Here is a 19276-nt window from a genome sequence, read left to right on the forward strand (position 1 = left end):
TAACTCTTTTTTTTTCTTTTTTTGGAGCTGGGGGCCGAACCCAGGGCCTTGTGCTTGCTAGGCAAGCGCTCTACCACTGAGCTAAATCCCCAACCCCAGCTACATAACTCTTTAAGCCTCAGTTTCCTCCCTGTGAGCTGAATGCAATTACTGCTTACAGCCACTATAGACTGTGTCTTCGGGCCAGTATTCTCCTTCCTGCCCGCCTTTCACTCACCCTCTATTCAACACTCAACACGGCAAAGGACACTGGAAAACTCGGTTACTTCCCCACTACGAAACTCTACTTATATCAGTCTTCGGTTAAGAATAAAATTTAAAAAGGCTTCGCCTGACCACTTATTGCTTGTGTTACAAAAAACGATGTCTTTAGCGTGATGTTAACAACCCTGTAGAACTCTAACCCCAAGGCTACCAATCAACTGTCTTACAAACGAACACACCTAAGACGCCCTGTTCTCGAGCCTTGGCTGTTGGAGTGCAGCCTCCCCATTTCAAGGTCTTGCCCTTTTGTATCTCCAGCCGATGACATCATACTTGACTGCATAGCACCTGTTTCCATCAATGAATGCTCATCCTGTGGCAGCAGAGAAATTGCAGGGACTGGGCTAGGCACCAAGGTATGCTCTTGAACAAGCATACAGTTGGGCTAGGGAGGTGGGCACACAGCGTGTAGCAAGAGAAAGATGTATGTGGCTGATGTTTGTTGAAATGCTGCTGCCTGGGCTGACCATTGGGGAGTCTCACATAATTAGCCAATGACGCTTATTGTTATTATTATTTTCAAGCTTTTTAAAAACGATTTATTTATTCTATGTAAGTACACGGTAACTGTCTTCAGACACACCAGAGAGGGCATTGGATCCCATTACAGATGGTTGTGAATCACCACATGGTTGCTGGGAATTGAACTCAGGACCTTGGTAAGAGCAGTCAGTGCTCTTAACTAGTGAACCATCTCTCCAGCCTTATTGTCAAGCTTCTTTTTTTACGTATATGAGTGTTTTGCTTGTGTGTGTATCTGCACCACCTGTGTGCCTGCTGCCCCAGAGGCCAGAAGAGAGTGTCAGATCCCTTGGAAGTTGAATTACAGGTGATTGTGAGATGAACTGCCACGTGGGTGCTGGGAATCGAGCCTCTGTCCTCTGAAAGAGCAGCCAGTGCTCTTATCCGCTGAGCCACCTCTCCAGCCCCACTGATGCCGTGTAAAAAGCTCCTTTTGTCTCTTCTGTGTCATCGACCATCTTGGATCTGCCCTTCCCCTCACGTCACTTAAGTGACACTGCCTACTGTGCCTCATGGGTATCTTCCAGGTAGTCCTTCCTGTGATTTGTTTAGGGCTAGAGAAGGAACTGATCGTGTGAAATTTGCTAGTATCCAGAACGGCACATTTTGCAGGCGGATACTCCTGTGTCGGCAACACGCAGAACTGTGGGAAGCTCTGTCAACACACTATGAACGCTGCCGGCTTTGTCGCTTGCCTAGACCGGTAGAACATGTCAGAGGTGATGCCTCTCCTAAGTCTAGAGCTGAGGTCTTCTTTCCGTGAGCAAAGCTGCCTTGCTGTAAGGAAGATACTCTAGCTTTCCGAACGCCGAGGTCCCTGTTCTGGAGAACACTGAAGAACTTTATCAATACTTAAAGGAGAGGTGAGAACCTTTATCAAACACCGTATCCGTCTCGGACCACACACCTCTCTGCATTTGCAGCTAGCTGCACGCGAGTCCTGCCAACTCACAGAAGCATGAGAGACCCCGTCACTTCAGTAAACTGTGAGATTTCAGGTGCTTTACTGTGGGACAGCATGCACCTGACATAGAGACCATGCCTCGACAGGCCTGACTTTATTCAGAGAACTCTAAGTGACCGATTAGACTCCTGTGCTAGAGAGCTGGCCTGAGTAACTGCATGGAGGGTGGCTTCAAGTGGCACAGTGACAGGCATTATTAGACTATGACAGCTGAGAGAAAAAAATCCAGATCTGATCCAAGAGTCACACAGAGGGATGGCCACAGGATGCTGAAGGCAGAGAATAAAGAAGGAAACTAAGAGCCACTTAGACCGTTCTGGGCAAGAAGGACAAATGAATGACGGTACCATTCACTGAGAGAGATCGGGAGAGGTCAAAGTCACTGTGGAGCACCCAACAATAAATGCTGAAAATTAACTTGGTGAACCTACTCTAGGTGGGCAGGCAAGTGTTCTGTTCCATGGCCACCTTGCTATGGTAAGGACGGTGTAGCTTCTAAGGCACTCGAGGCTTTGATGGCGTGCACACTTACTGATGTTTTCCCAGTAATTTGTTGTTTATTCACTTTACATCCCCAATGTGGCCCCTTCCCTCCTCTCCTCCCAGTCCCACCCTTGCAAACCCTTCCCCCATTACCACCTCCCCTTCTCTGAGAAGGGGAAGCCCTCCCCCCACCCATACCATCCCACCCTGGTACATATTTGGATGTTTCGTCAGAATAGAAAAGACAAAAACACTGGTGAAGTCTGAATACTGGCAAATCTGCACACTGCTTAGTGTGTAAGTCTTACAGCACACTGACAGTGCACAATGTTCTTCAGCAAAGGTGCCGCCATTTGTAATATATCCACAGGTAAGTGTAGGGTACAGGTACTCCCTCTCCCCACCCTCCCACTCCCTCCCTCTTCCTTCCTTCTCTCCCTCCCTCTTTCCATCCCTCTGTCCTTCCCTCCTTCCCTCCTTCCTCCCATCCTCCCCACTCATTTTAGTCCCCTCATGTTCTGTCTATGGCTCCCATCTCATAGAGCAGGAAGTGGCCTTTTAATGCTGGAGATTATAGGCCACAAAGAACTTGAAGTTATCTCCCAGTGGCACGTTCCTCCAAGTGGGCACGAACTATGGTTTACTCATGCAATAAATCGCACAAACAACCAACATTAACATGCTCATACGGATACCGGTTTACCTTTGATGTTGATTAAAATAGCAAGTGAATGGCTGGGAACCGATCTCATCTTTCCAATACTGTTGCCAGTTCATGACACTTTCCGAGTTCTTCTGGTTTTCTCTCTTACAGGGCGGGATATAGGAGCACTGGCCAAACAGAACACAGAGAGGAAAGCTATGACTACACAGGATAGTCAAAGGGAGACTTTCTATTCCTCAAATGCTTTGCTTTATTATAGTTTGTGGTCTGGGACGGACGAGGAGGCGGCCATAGTCAGGGTTAATATGGGATACCCATCCCAGTGGTCACCAATGTGCTAGTGTCCCTACTATGCGTCGTGGTTTCCCCTGTCATATTCTGCCTACCATTCTGATATCAAGACAGGAAAAGGTTCTCGACAGCGTCCAAGACAGCCTTCTCATGAGCAGATCATCACAAAACCATCTGAAAGTGTCCGACCCATCTTGGGAATTGCCGACTTGCTGACTGTTCATGGGCCCCCATAGCCATTCCTTCTTCTACAGAGATGGGCATTTTACAGATGACAAATCTAGTTTTGACATAATCTCTAGCTACAACCAAATTGACACTGCCTAACTATATTTTAAAATTTCCAATTCGGAACAATGGCAACCAACAAACAACCCAATCCAGTCGCAAAACCATCTTCAGTCACTAAAAAATAAGGACATTTTATAGACAGCAAGTCACAAGGTTATAGCAAATTGGAAATGTAATACGCTTTGTCTTTGTGGGGACCTGTAGGTTAACATCCGGAGGGAAAGCGGGGCAGGGTCATTTGCATTCCCAACGCCTGTCTGTGAGTCTTTGCTTTTCCTTAGCAACCAACAGCTCCTGCTGCTCTTGGGATAGCTCTTTACCCTCAGAAGGTCAACAGTGACTCAGTGGGGATTCCTCACCAGTACATAATCAATGGGTATATAATCGATGGATATATAATCAATGGACTTTGCTAACGGGTGGCTTTCCTAGCCAGTAGCTGACAAAGTTGTTCCCTCGAGTGGACTTGACCAGGCGGTACCGATTCAGCAAGGCTGAAAAACTGCTCTTAGCTCCAGATGTTAAAGGCAATGCTTTCTCTGTGTCAGCTCCTCTTGAGGATGAACATCCCAGCTCCTACCAATTGTTAGTAAGTCAGACATCCTAGCACAGACCTAAGGGGCCCGAACCTGTGTACTTCACTTCTTACCCCGTGCCCCCCCCATGATCTCCACTTTATGGATAACACACTGCCACCCCTCTTAGGTATGCAACTAGACCCCGAGACTCCATCAAAGGCTCCTCTGAGGTGTTTGCCAAGGTGTTTGCCATCGAGGAAGAACACCACTTTTACAGTATGATTTGACGCCCACTGATTCCTTCATTCTCATATCCGTTTATTTACTCTTGTCTCTGTGTGTGCCTGGGTGTGTTGGTGCGTGCGTGCATCCGTGCACACATGTGTGGACGTCAGAGGACAGCCTCCGTGTCCTTCATCAGGCACCTTCCACATTTTGTTTAAGAGAGTTTCTCATTGGTTTGGAACTTTGCCAAAGAGCCAAGGCCAGCTGACCAGGGATCTCGAGGGACCCATCTGTCTTCACATCCTTTCTCACTATTGTGGGCTTTACAAAAGCGTGCCACTTGGTCCAGATTTTCACGTAGGCTCTGGAGATCCGAACTCATGACCTCACGATGGCAAGACAGGTGCTTTGCTGACTACAGCGTCTCCCCAGCACTGCCCCCTTTGTCTGTTTGAGACAGGACCTTGCCATGTAGCTCTGGCTGCCATGGAACTTGCCCCAAAGCTTAGGCTGGCATTGAACTCAGGGCACTTCTCCGAGTGCTAGGGTTCCAGGTATGTGCCACACCACACCTGGCCCGACTGGTTTACTTGCAGCATGTAATTTCACGATGCTTTCTTCCCATCGCTTTCTGTTAAAATTCAAAATTTGGATCATGCTGCGCACGGCGCTTCAGCCTAACCCCTGCCTGCCTGTCCTCACGGGGTTCTGGGAGACAGCCAAACATGGCACTTGCTCCTTAGAGCTGCCACATGCTGCCACACTTAACCACCCAGCACAGGCTGCTTGCCTCTGGTCAGTGCTCTCTGTCCTCCGTCACCTTCTTTAGTGTTCCTATCTGTAGTAGCCTTCTCAGTCCACATCAAATGCCACTCCCTGTGTTGACCCAGGAGTCAATCCCATGAACTCACAGCTAGACTCATATTTGTCTGCTTATGTCAGGCTCCCTCTCCGACTGGTGAATCGAGAGCAAGGGTTCTTATTATTTTTTTTTCTGTATGTTCACCCTAGGGATTATACATGGTTCCTGCATGTTGACTGGATGGGTCTATAACACACAAAGACAGGTTTTCCTCAAGTTAACAAAGCTACTTTCCCAAGTTAAGCATTTTAAATTATATGAATGCAAATACACTTCAAACTGTAGTAGATTTCATCATCCCCCACCATATATAACATATTCATGTTACATAAAATCGGATTTTCACCACTGAACAGTGAATGCTAATGCATACACACCCCGCTCCCCTTCTATGTCTAAGGGAACAGTACACTTTTGTGGAAGTGTCTGGATTCTGAGGTTTTCTTAAAGCTGCAGTCAGGCTTAAAAGCCACAGATATCAGTATTTGGGGCTTCAGTCTTATGATCTGTTTGCTGTCTAGTCTCGGGTAAATTAGCTTTTTCTGGGTATCCTTTTTTCCTCCCTTTAGTCTGTATAACCTCCAAAATAATTTTTAGCTCCTGCTTCTGACTTTCCTCTTGGAGGTACATCAAGAAACAACCCGGCAGAAGCTGACTGCAAACAGTGTTACAGCGTTTTCCACCAGAAGCGATCCTGCCACTTCAGAGACCGTGGGAAAACTTGATTGAGCCACCATCGCTGCTGGCAAAAAGGATCAGAGTGGCCGGTCCTGCCCTTCGGCTGGTACTTTAACTACGTGAGCAAATATTTGCAAGAAGACCATGATTGTCCCACTTCCCTCATAAACCATGTTAGATATTCCCTTCCCTTGGTCAGAGTGAGATTAGGTGCCAGTTCCAGTCTTGGAGGCAGAAGCAGTGAGGTGAGACCATCTAAGAGCTCATCAGGATCCTTTCACAACGGGCACCATTGACACAACAGGCACACTAGACATTTCAGGAGATAATCAAGTGTCGCTGAAACACACTGAAGGCATCCAGCACTTAACTCGGTTTGAATTATTTACTACCCAGTTTTGGGGAACGAAACGGGTTTAAAAAACCTATCTCTCTACCAGACTGCAACTCCAGGATTTGACCGAGGGAACCACACCCATGTTTCTGGAAACATCAGGGGAAAGACGTCCATCAAGTTTCCTAGTGGGCAAGCTGTGACTTCATATGGAATGAAAGAAGGGCCTGGCTGTGTGGAGCACACAGGGAGTTGTTAGCACACAGATGGACTCTCAATGCAGATTACATTCTTTTCACACCAAGAAAAGGAAGCCTGAGGTAATTTCCCCGTGGCCTATGTTCTTCCCATGGGTTAGATGATGAGTCTTTAACTCTCTAGCAAGTTGGTAAAGTCAATGTTGCCGTGAAAGGAAGGATAACGTTTAAAAGGGGCATCCTCAGGTTCTTAAAAAAAATCATTATTTTTCCCCCTCCTCTCACACCTTGACTGCCCAGGTTATTTATTTCTGAACGTTTTCTGAAGCCTGTCTCAGGTCCCTCCTAGAGTCCTCAGCTCTATGTGGAAGATCATTATAGATGAATAGAAATTTAAATTCCATTAAAAAACAGCGTACTTGAAGAGGATTCAAGAAAAGCTGTTACCCAAAGTCTCTCAGTCACTCAGGCTGGATGACGGACAGTGCCACCGGCCGAAGTCAGGGCCTAATTAATCCAAGCGAGCGAGCTTCTTCATCTCCTCTCCAGTATACAGCAGGAGACTGAGGGACAATAAAGTGATTCTGCAGATCAAAGGGCTGGCGGTGAAGCCTGGTGACCCCAGTTTGATCCCCAGAACCCACGTAAAGGGGGACCAAGAGAACCAACTCCAAAACGTTGTCCTCTGACCTAGCAGAACATAGTATACGCCTGTCTATGCCAACCCCCGACATAAATAATGTTTTAAAAAGTAAAAAGCACAGGGAAGTGGGATGGGAAGGTTGAAACTGTTCAAGGTCACAGAGGTCCAAGTGGCGTCCTCCGTACAAACGGCAGAGGAACGCTTGTTGTTGCTCTTTGTTCTTGGTTTGGTTTGGTTTGGTTTGAGGCCAGGTCTCACTCTGGAGTGGAACCCCCTAGCTATGACTGGTGTCAAACTTACTATAAAGTTAAAGACATCCATGACCTTCTCAGGCCTCCATTTCTGCTTCCCTGCCACATGCTGGCTGACAGGAGTGTCTCCACATGAGTTCTACACAGTATTAGCCCCGCCCCTCACTTCCTTCTTGTCCAGATGCCAAGCTCTCCCTATTCCGAGCTTCCTGCTTTGGAACCAAGGACATGCCCTGCTTCTTGCGCCCTCTCTTGGAAAACCAACATTGCATCTCTGGAATCAGTGTGCTTCTCCCAAGGACTGGTGAGGAGGTGATATGCTGCAAGGGCTTGTGACCCTGCTCAGGGAAATGCACTTCTAAGTCTTCCTCCTGCTCTGTCGGATGCAGGATCAGTTTTTGGCAGCATGGCTATAATGTCACTTAGGGGACCAGTCAGATACGATGCCTTTGACAAGGCAATGAGCATCCCCTTAGAGAAACTTCTCCCTGGTGTCCTGACATGTTTGTTTCTCACTTTCAAAGGCGGTATTTCCCAACTTCTTATTCTCACACACAGACCCTCATTCCTGCTGCCTGAAATGGGACGAGACTGCTTTCTTTAAAAAAGGAAGAAAACTCTGCTTTTCCAAAGAGGGGACGAGAGGGAGCATCCAAAGTTCCCAAAGGCAGTGTCAGTGTATCCAGAAAGTGTAGGAAAAAAATGGCATTGGCAGGAAAAGCGGCCAAGATGAACTGATGGCAAATCTCAGCTCAGGGATGCCCCCCCATATGTGGCAATGGGGTGGGCTTGTAGACGATATGGGGACTCTTATCTTCAGGATAAGCCTACAGCCCTCACAAGCCTCAGGGCAAGTTTGGTTTTTGGTGAGACTTGGTTCCTCCAGCAGATGGGTCAGCAATAAAGAGGAATCCTATTCTGTCACTCTGTGTGACTTGGAGGGCAGTGAGTGACCTACCAAAATGATGAAAGGGAGCCTATTTGCTTGAAAATTAACTGGAGGGCTTTGAGAATGGTAACCAACCATAAGAAGGGAGCCTGAGTCGACTTTGCTATAGCCCCATGGTGAGAAGACGGCCCTGGAAGGCAGCTGTAGCCAGTCGTGTGGAGGCAGGGATCAAGTTGGAAAGCGCGTGTGGCATGAGGCTTGGCTCCTATAGTAAACTGTTGAGGGAAAGGAAAGCCTAGCTCTAGATCCTGTAGTTTGACAGCTCAAGGGTAGACCAACTTCTGCAGCCAAAGATCTACTCTCCACCACTAAAGAGCCTGGAACCTCTGAAGCGCCCTTCAGTCTTCTACTCAACATTCATGGCTTCCACCCTCCCGTGGGGCAATTAACCCCTAAGGAATCTTCAAAGCGCAAAGATGGGTTGTCAGTCTCTGCGGCTCTAGGTGCTGGGCTTGCTTCCCGTACTGAACACATTGGGAGGAACACTCACTCACTGATGGTTGGCCACTCTGGGGAGGCTCCCAGGCGCCCGGCCCAAGAAGAGGCTGCCAAGGTAAGCGTGGCCAGCAGAGGCCCCCCAGTATGCGCATACGGAAAACTACGACAGTGAAGTCAGATATGACAGGCAGAGGATGACACAGGCCTGGCACCAACTCACCACAGGAACGCGTCCACAGGAGCACCTGACTACTGAGCATGTCACTGGCGGCCTCCAGAGTGAGAATCCAGAACAAGGCTCCTCCAACACTTCATCGTGGCCGTTTCATCTTCTCACTCTTTTACCCCTCCCCCATTTTCAATATAGTTTCACCAGCACTTTTATTCACATTAAAATGTGCTTTTTAGATTCTTCTTCAAACATTCGTTTAATTTTTGATGGCATATTTTTATTATGAAGTATTATTTTGTTTGCTCTACACTTATCCCTTGATACTTCAGGTAATTTTTGTCGTTGCTTTGTAAAAGAAATTAATAACAATGCGCCATGTTTTAATAATTTTTAGAATTAAAAAAATGTATTCTCTGAGACTTCATACTTGTACGCAGTGTATCTTGGATCACAAGTCTCCTTTCCAATCCTGCAACTTCCCCCAACTCTCCCTCCCAGCTTCAAGTCTTCTTCTATTTCTTTTTTTTTTTTTTTCTCTAATTTTTATTTTTAATTGTGTACATGTATGGCCAAGTGTGGGCACGTGCACGAGTGCAAGTACCCATGGAGGCCAGAAGAGGGAGCTCTCTGGGAGCCGGAACTACAGGAGGTTGTCAGATGCCCAGTGTGGATTCTGGAAACCAAATTCTAGTCCTCTGCAGGAGCAGCAAGTGCTGTTAATTGCTAAGCCAGCAGTCTAGCGGCTCCTCCCTCCTCCCCCTCCTCCTCATCTTAGGGCCGCTATTGTTGTGAAGAAACACCAATGACCATGGTGACTCGTAAAGAAAAACATTTAATAAGTCCCGGCTTACAGTTACAGAGGTTTGGTCCATTATCATCTTGGCAGCACGCGGGCAGACACAGTGCTGGAGAAGGAGCCGAGAGCTCTACATCTTGATCCATAGGCAGTAGCAGGAGGCTGTGTTCCATACTGGGCATAGCTTGAGTATAGGAGACCTCAAAAACTCACTCCCACAGCGATATACCTCCTCCAACAAGGCCATACCTCCTAATAGTGCCACTCCCTATTGGACCATGCATTCAAACACACTAGTCTGTGGGGACCATACCTATTCAAACCATCACGTCTTCCTTTTCTTTTCCCTCTCCTTCTCCTTCATAAATACTGAATCCAAGTAGTGCAGCCTGAACGCCCACAGATATGGGGCCATCCACAACCTAACAGTAGTCACACTCCCAAAGAAAAATTATCACGTTCCCCAGAGGCCATCGATTATCAATAGCTCTTCAGCTAGGGGTGTCCCCCAATGAGCCTGCCCTCATCCAGGCTAGAATGCTGACTGGCTTGATTTTGTGCTTCTCTTATGTAGATAACCACAGCTGCTGTGAGTTCCTGAGTGTGATGACCTTGTCAAGTCCAGAGGACGCATTTCACAGTGTTTCTCCCCATCTTCTGACGTGTATATTACTTCTGTGACCTCTTGCACTATCTTCTCCCAGCCTCGAGGGGGTTCAGCTGAGACAGATGTCTCACTTAAGGCTGCGCACTGAACATCCGTTATCCTCAGCACTTTTACCAGTTGTGTGTCTCTGCAACCATTTCTGCCCATGGCAAAGAGAAGCTCCTCTGACCAAGGCTAGGTCTATGGGTACAAATACCAACACCCAGGGGACATTTTGATGACAGGTTCATTCATCAAAACATCAGTAGCAGATTCCCAGCTAGGGTATGTGACCTTCCCAGATATGGGCTTCCACCAGGCTTACAGCATCACTCCCATCTGCGGATGGAGCTCCAAGTCTAAATTTTAAAAAAGCAGTGTGTTGCAGATCCATACTGTAGCACGCAGTGTCCACTGCTGGGGAAGCCCACTGGCTCAGGAGAACGGACAACGGCTGGGAAGGGTGTAGGGGAAGCGGAGAGGGCTCCAGCAGCATTTCCCTCCTGCTGGTAGGAACGCAAAGACTGCAGCCACCATGTAATGTACACTGTGTACGGCAGTGTGGTGGATGGGTTCTCAAGACAGCGCCAGTAGGGTTGGGGCGACAGCTCAGGGGGTGAAGGTACTCCCTGCGCAAGTCTGACCAGACTCTGACCCCCAGAACCCACTAAAGGTGGACAGAAAGAAGGGACTCCCCAAACTTGTTCTCTGACCTCCACGCAGTCACTGTGACATTGGCCTCCACACATAATAAAATTAAATACGTGAAACAATCTATACCCACTCCAAACAGAAGCACCGTATGATACAGCTATACAACGAGCAAGCATGAATCTAAGTTAACACACCTCAGAGACACTTGTGCACTGTTACACTATTCATAGTCTCTGTGACTGAAAGCAAGCCGACAGACAGGCAGACAGGCAGGCAGGCATACTGCTGGATCAGCAGCTGGGAGCTCACATCCATCTCATCAACAAGCAAGAGGCAGAGAAACCTAGAAGCCTACCCCCAGGGACACACCTCCTTCAACAAGGCCACACCTCCAAATCCTTCCAAAACAATTCCACTGCCCAGAGACCAAGCATTCAAATACATGAGCCTATAGGGGCCATTCTTATTCAAACCACAAAACATGTCTACTCTGATTGACAACTTCTAAAAATTATTTTTAAAAATATTTCTTTATGTGTTTGTGTGCCTGTGCATGTGTGTAAAAGCGTGAAATTGCCAAGGCGCATGCATGAGGTCAAAGGACAACCTGGTAGAGTTGGTTCTCTCCTCCCACCATGTGGGTCCTGAGGATCAATCTCATGATGATTACATTGAAAGTCCGACTCACAGAGCCACCTTGCCTGCCCTGGACCTCTGATTTGTAAGTTTACTGGTCATTTTGATGACATAATTGGAAAACCTCTGTGGACTATAAAGTAAAACGGAGTCACTCGTAGACTCTACGACGTTTCTAATGTTTGTGCACGCACAGGTGAACGTAGGTTCCTTTAAGAAACACAACTGAAATTATACATCAGCTAAGAAATTAAATTTTAGGGGAAGAGGCTCCAGAATGGGTATCTGTGTCTCATGGAAAACTCTCTGAAGGTCAAATAAGTGACTCTGAAAGTGTGCAGAACGAGACAGGCTAAGAACAGAAGCTAACATGAACTCTTTGGGGACTGTAGGCCGGGCAGATGCAGGGGTGACACAGCCTAGAACATAGCTTGCTCAAGCCTGCACAACAGAAAACTGGACTTGCCTGTCAAAAAGACCCGCCCACCTCTCCTGCTGTGTTGGTCTCATCAAGGCCGGGGATTTGCTGCCGTAACAGTCAGTTACAGTGACTTTAAAAATGAAATAAGGCTTTCCTGATCATTGAGTACAGGATAGGACACCGAGACCAGATTTGCTCAAGCCCTTCCTCTCCCAGAAGCAGGCAGGGTATTGACTGGAGCGTATTCCCTAAAGCACTTATGATTTCAGAAGAGGGTGGGGTCGTTTGCGCCACAGTGGGGTGTGAGAGAGGGCTTCGTGGGAATGGCGACTTTGGATTTGTGTCACCAAGGTTGACTGGAAATGTGCTCGTCAGAAAATGGGTTGGGAAGGTGACATTCCAAGAAGAAATGGAATGTGCCAAGATTGCAAATGGATCATCCAGAATGAGTCACCTAATGCGCTTGAGGGAGAGGGGCACGGGGGATGGCACCAGGAAATGCCCACACTTTTCCTGGTACTCACTAAGGATCTGTGGCAAAGAGTTCTCACTCCTGCCCGGGGAATCTGTCCACTGACCCTCCAAGGATGCCATGACCATAGCTGCTTTCTGGGGCTTTGGAATAATGATGCCCACTGAACGTTTAGATTTGTGCAAACTGTTAACAGTGGTGGCTATTCAAAAATCAACAAAGTTCAGAATGACATTCCACCTTTAAGAGAAAATAGCTCAGCTAGCCTAAGAGTTAGAAAATAAAAAAAAATCCTGTCTCTGGTTAAACAAACAAACAAACAAAGACAAGAAAAGAAAAAAAAAACCCACATTGAATCAAAATAGTAGCCAGACCAAAACAAGAGATTTTAATCTGGATGATGTTCAATAGGTTTTGCTTTTAACAATCATGCTAGGACAATCAGAAGCTTATGATCCTAGGTTCAAATCCCTGAGGAAGGCCTGGGGTGTGGCTCAGTGGCAGAGCGTGTGTTCAGCATGTATGAGGCCCTGGGTTCAAGCCTTAGAATAAATCCCTCTCAGAGATGGCCAATATTCTCATGACCATATTGAACAGGGAAAAGGAATACAAAATTCGTAATGCTCAAGTACGCATTCAGACAGCCTTACTGAGGGCACAGGAAATTGTATCGGATACTGCAGGGTACACCATTTGATGTGTTCATGTGTGGGTGCATACTCCCTCAAACACTGTGACTACCACGTCTTCATGAAGGCGACCAGCAAGCCCCGGTCTCCTCCATCAGTTCCCTGATATGAGGATAACGTGAAAATGTTGCGCTCCTATCTGTGGCGGAACGCGTGACTCTCTCTATTCCATCTCATCCACACATTTGCAGTGTGCAGCTGGCATCGCTCTACGCAAAGGCGAAGGGGGTGGGGTGTCTGTCTCCTCCTTCCTAGACCGTGCACGAGACAGTGATTACAACGGAGATGGCAAGGTGTGACTTCTACAGCTGCAGCAGAAAAGGCTACAGAGCTTCCTCCTGTATCTCGTCAGAACACTTGTTCTTGATCTCACACTTCAGCTCCGTACGAAAACCCAAATTAACACAGCGCAGCAACTGCACGGCAAGACCCGTGTGTGGTGGAACCGAGGTCTCCAGTCAACACTGAGGCAGCACCTGCCCGACAGGTTAGGGAATGAGACTTGAGAGAGTGACAACATTCAAGCCTTGGATTTTTCCACTGAGACCCCAGATATCATTTTGGATGGTGGATCAGAGGTCACCATTTTCCTGTTGCTCTGCCTGATTTCCTAACCCTCAGACCTTGTGAACATGGGGAAACCAATTTGACCTTCAGGGATCTCTGACAATAGCTCGTGTATTAGAGGTCTCCCTAAGGGCAAATTAGGTGGCTGGACTACTAAGATTTTCATGAATGTATGTATGTATGCATGTATGCATGTATGCATGTATGTAGGTATGTATGCATGCATGCACATATTGTATTATGTATGTGTGTAATTATATGTGTAATATAAATTTATGGAATGTATACATATGCATATATGTATAAAATTTACATATATGAAATTTATATCTATATATAAAATTTGTGAACCTTGTGAACCAGCACGATGCATGGCACGCCTCCTCACATCCCCCCAGACAGTAATCTCCCTGAATGAACTGGGGGGATGCTTACCTCTGAGGAAAGACCCTGTGGCAGAACTTCAAGTGTCTCAATGAACATATCCTGCCTTCCCCCCCACTGAAGCATGCAGATGTTGACTGGCACAGCAGCGCAATGGGAAATGGCAGCTGCTTGGAGCACTCCTGGATGCAGGTGCTGTGTTACCCCTACCCCTGGGGGCTTCAAAGATGGCTACGCTCAGAGGAAGAGTTCACAGAGTGAATCGGGCTGGTGCTCTGGTAAGCCCAAGAGCCAATACATTTTCCTATGCTTGCTTCTTTACATCTTGAAAATATGCTTGCTACCCACATGCACAGGGCAAGGAGCCACAGCCCACGGCTTCCCTAATTCAACCATCCCTGGAAGGACATGGTGATGGACGGCTAAGGAGACCTCTCTTCCCCAGTGGGTTGCTCAAGAGCGAGTGGGTAGCCCTGCAGGCCCTGTTCTCCACGCGTCTATTCGGCTCTTTTGGAGACCACTGCACTGCTCACTCTATCTGTGAGGTCTCTACTTTGAGACCCCACAGAGAAGGAGGGGGCTTTCCTGCCCTGCTCAGGATCCTATCAGCTCTGTTCTGCTCTAGACTACAGGAAGCTGGACCAACTCAACCCATTCAACCTTGAGCTGTCTGTGCTGTCATGCTGCTGTGCTGTCTGGGTCTGGAGAGCGGGGAGTACCAAGTGTCCTAGATTCCCAGTAGAGAACTCATCTCAAGCTTGCTGGGCTCCTTTATGTGAATGAGGAAACATGTACCACCATTTTGGATTGCTATTGAGTACCCCATAACCCTGCCAGCTCTACTGGCAGCAGAGCAGGCACAGGCCATGAGGGACTTCAACTCTCCTGTATGAAACTGAACTCCAATCGTGTCGCAGAGGCTGGTGCCAGAAACATATGTGGGCCCCCATAGAGCCCTGATGGTATAACTGGGACTGAGTTCTTTGGCAAATGACCATTCTCCCTTTGAGAAACTGCTGGTTTGTTACTGGGTCTCAGAAACGTTTACAAGCTTTAATATGGGCCATTGGGATAACACGGTACCAATGTGTAGCAGGCTATCTTACAAAGACATAAAAGTTGATCCTTAAAGATTAAAGCAGCCGTTTCTCAAGCAGGCAAGTTTCAAAACCAAGTGATTCTCCCAATTTACATTCTCTTTGGACTCCTACCTGCCTCAACTCATCCTGACGTGCAATTGTTTTGTTTAAACTTGTTTTTTCTCTTACTGGGAGATACACCCTACGAAGGATACATGAAGTATATAGGCGGTTTTGATGGATGAAGAAATTTTTTTTCTGAGCAAAAATTTATGTTTACATGAACACTCTAAGCCAAATCTCATATCCCTTCGCCTTTTTTTCTGCAGAAGTTACTTACGACCCTGTTATTTATTGACAAATAATGCGCCTTGGTAGCTAAGTAAAAAGGTAACGTGAAAACCACATTTAATGGAAGGGGTTTTAAAAAGATGGAAATTAGTAGTGTGTATGCGAATATACAAGATCAGAGGCATATATTTTATGTTTTACAAATATGAAGCATACTGGTTTTTAACCTACTTTTGAGAATAATATATTATAAACTTCAATTTAGGGAGGAATATTTCTTCAATAAATTTAATGCATAATATTTAACCATACAATTTCTAACCCATATATAATGTATATATACACATATATGTATATATGAATTATATATATCCACATATTTACCCTTTATATATACTCATTATATATATCCATATATATACCCATTATATATATGTACACACACATACACATCTGTATATATACCTTTTATATATACCCATCTATGTATATATCCATTATATATATACATATACCACACATATATATATATACATAACACACACATAATATATATGTATATACTCATACACATAATACATATGTTTATGTGGTGTTTTGCCTGCAAGCATGTCTGTGTACTACATGTGTATGCCTGGTACCCAAACAGGCCAAAAGAAAGCATCAGATCCCCTTGAATTGGAGCTCCAAATGGTTCCCACATAGGTGCTGGGAATTGAACCCAAGTCCTCTGGAAGGGCAGCTAGTGCTCTTAACTACTTAGTCATCTCTCATGGTGACAGCTCATCTTGCTTTCAACGTTACCACATCTGGGATCCATTAAAACTGAGGCTGCTGTGCAGAGTTGCAAGGGATTTCCTTCATCAGACTGAGGTGGGAAAGCCCACTCTAAAGGTGGGCTACATAAAAGGACATGGGAGAAGGAAGGCTTTGCTTTTTGCCTGCTTGCCCTTGCCCTCACCTTCACCCTCACCTTCACTGGCAAGTTTGTCTCCCTGTTACTGCAGCTGGATTCCAATGTAACCTGAAAACCAGCAGCTCTTCCGAAATCCTCCCAGATCCCAGCACCAGACTGAGATTTCTGAGACATCCAATTCCATGGACTGAACAAGTCTACGGCTGGATCCTTGGCCTCTCTGTCAGGAGACAGCCATTGTTGGACTATCTGGACCACAGCCTGTACACCGCTCTAATAGACTACCTTTTTAACACATCCCTTCTGTCAGTTCTGAGAAGTCAGAGGCTTTGAGGGACTGTCAAACTTCCCTCAGAGACTTTACAAGCCAGGCCTCCATTGTCTCCACAGCTCTTAGAATTCTTATCTTCTGTGCTCCAACCGAACAGTCCATTGAGCTTTGAGCACTAAGGGCTTTTCCAGGCCAAAGCTCCAAATACTTCTGCAATTCTCACATATTGATCAGCATCTCTCAACAACTCTGAGGTTAAGCAGAATTTTCATGTCTGGTTACAAGTAATCTTCATCAGATTGTCTATGCAGGTGTTCACAATGTTTTTCTATTGAAAAGATGGCCATTTATTTCCACAGCCAGCTCTTATTGACCTTTGAATCAGTTCCCTGCCACAGTGCAAATATTCTGTAAAATTTATCATTTTTAGTTAAACTTGAACATATTTTTAAAGTGTAGGGTTTTTCCCCTATTATGTAATTAAACATACAACAATGTTTCCCTTTGTGACTTCTATCTTTGATGTTATGTTTAGAAAGACTTTGCTCATCCTAAAAAGTTATCTAAATATTCATACTTTATGTATGACTTCATTATTTAATTCTGTAATGGTATTTAATTCTGTAATTCTGTAATTATATTACACTAAAACTGTGATTTCAATGAAATGTATAGTTTTGGCTTACTTACACAAATAAAATTTCCAAGTATATTATGCATCTTAATTTAGATTATTATTATTATTATTATTACTATTACTATTACTACTACTACTACTACTACTACTACTACTATGTGTATATATGATGTGTGTGGGCATGTGACCATGCTACAGGTGTGCATGTCAAAGTCAGAGGATAACCTCTGGAAGTCAGTTCTCTCCTTTACTAAGGGCCGCAGGGATTGAACTCAGATCATCAGGCTTCTGCAGATCTTACCTGCCAAGCATCTCACCAGACCCCAAGTAATTTTTACTTAGCTGCTACTTTTAAATATTTTTTTCCAAATTAATAGGTCAGTTTTAGAGTCATCTACTGAATTTGTAAGATATCCTTACAAAATATGCAAAACGGTGAAATTTGCAAAACAAAATAGTAATTCCTTTGTGTGTAATGGCTTCATTAAAGTGCAATCCACCTACCATTCAATTCACCCATTTAATTCACCCATTTAATGTGCTCAACTTAATGATTTTTAGTAGATTCAGAGAGGCAACTATCATTGGAATCAGTTTAAGGATGTTTATTATTATAACAAAGACACCTATACCCATTAATTCTCACAATCAGCTCTCCTATGTCTCCACTAACTCACTTCCAGTCTTTAGAGTTTAGAGTTCAATATTAAGAACATTAATACGTGGCCTTTAGTGGTTTAGTAGCTGGTTGTATCTTGTTTGTCTGCTGGGGGTTTCTATTTCAGGAACCAATATTTCTTTATTTGAAAAAAAAAAGAAATGATACAAATTAAAGAATCTCAGTGGATGTTTCAGAACAACTTACAGAAAGGGTAAAGACAATTCCAATATGCATGTGTTGCCATGGCGACCAGAGAGGACACACTACACCCTGAAGCTGAGCTCCCCTCATTACTGCCTCCCACAGCGAACATGTCCAGGTGATACTCCATGCCTCAGGGGCTCACACTGTGCACAAGTCGGTTTTGTGGTCACTGAGCTCTTTGGAGGATTTCACCTGCTCACCCGGGTAATGAGTCTTACTGAAGTCACACAAGTGAGGAGCATTTCTGTCTAGGGTTGCCTTGTGCAGTTCCCATAGCGACTGACTCAGACTTCCTCCTCCAAGGGTAACAAACACTTCCTTGTGAGCCCACTCTCTTGGATGCCACAGTCCGGTTCCTTGATACCCTGCAGGAAGACTTGGCTACCTCACTAGTCTGAACCTCCAACAATTCTACCTCCTCATAACATGCTGAAAGGAAGGGTTTGGCAAAGTCCTTCAGAGCCACATGATCAAGCTCCAAGTAGTAAAACACAGATAAATACAGGGGAGCTCTAAGCTGATCTGGCAGGGGGTGGCAGCTCCCAATCCTGTGGGAGCTCAATTACCAGGGCAGAGGCTAGGAGAAATGCCTTGGGGTGGCCTCAGGCCACTGCTTGCAGGTGGCAAAGGACTGCTGGTTTTGAGTGGCAATCTAGGGTAGCGGGTCAAGTGACAGGTTCTGTTCAAGCACTGTTGAAGCAAGAGATTATGGCAAATCATGGCAAAGAACTTTGGATGGCTTCTTAAACTTGGTTCACTCAATTCTTATTCACAACTGTATAATTTATATATATAACTCATATAATTATGTAAATGTTTATGTTAGTATAATTTTTGTAAATATTATATGAATATAGTGTCCATATCGTTACTTGTAAAATTTCCCATTGTATAAACACAGCACATCCATCCATTCATCTATCAATGAATGTTTGGTAGTTCCTACTTTGTTGCTGTTACTAGTGTGGTATATGTCTTTCTTCATGTTTACTCTCAACATCTCTGTGGCTTTATTTTTAGTCTATTACTCCTAAAACCATAATATATTTGATTTTGATGTTCCTGAACTACAATCTCTGTCTTTTAACTAGGGTATTTGGTTCATTTACATTTAATTCATATACTTAAACAGACACACACACACACACACACACACGTGCGCGCGCGTTTAATTCCTATTTATTTAGAAACTTTCTTCTACAGATT

At 45.4% G+C, this 19276-nt stretch overlaps 1 protein-coding gene across 1 annotated transcript in view; it reads right to left on the bottom strand.

Moving 5' to 3' along the window:
* Kcnmb4 (potassium calcium-activated channel subfamily M regulatory beta subunit 4) overlaps positions 1-19276 on the bottom strand; it is a 52934-nt gene that overhangs the window by 25468 nt on the left and 8190 nt on the right. Inside the window, exon 2 of the mRNA NM_023960.2 lies at positions 2937-3064. Within this exon, the coding sequence (NP_076450.1) occupies positions 2937-3064 (128 nt within the window). The remainder of the gene's footprint in view (positions 1-2936; positions 3065-19276) is intronic.

Source organism: Rattus norvegicus, chromosome 7 (genome assembly GCF_021556685.1).
Source record: "Rattus norvegicus strain SHRSP/BbbUtx chromosome 7, alternate assembly SHRSP_T2T, whole genome shotgun sequence".
In the NCBI taxonomy this organism is placed as follows: domain Eukaryota; kingdom Metazoa; phylum Chordata; class Mammalia; order Rodentia; family Muridae; genus Rattus; species Rattus norvegicus.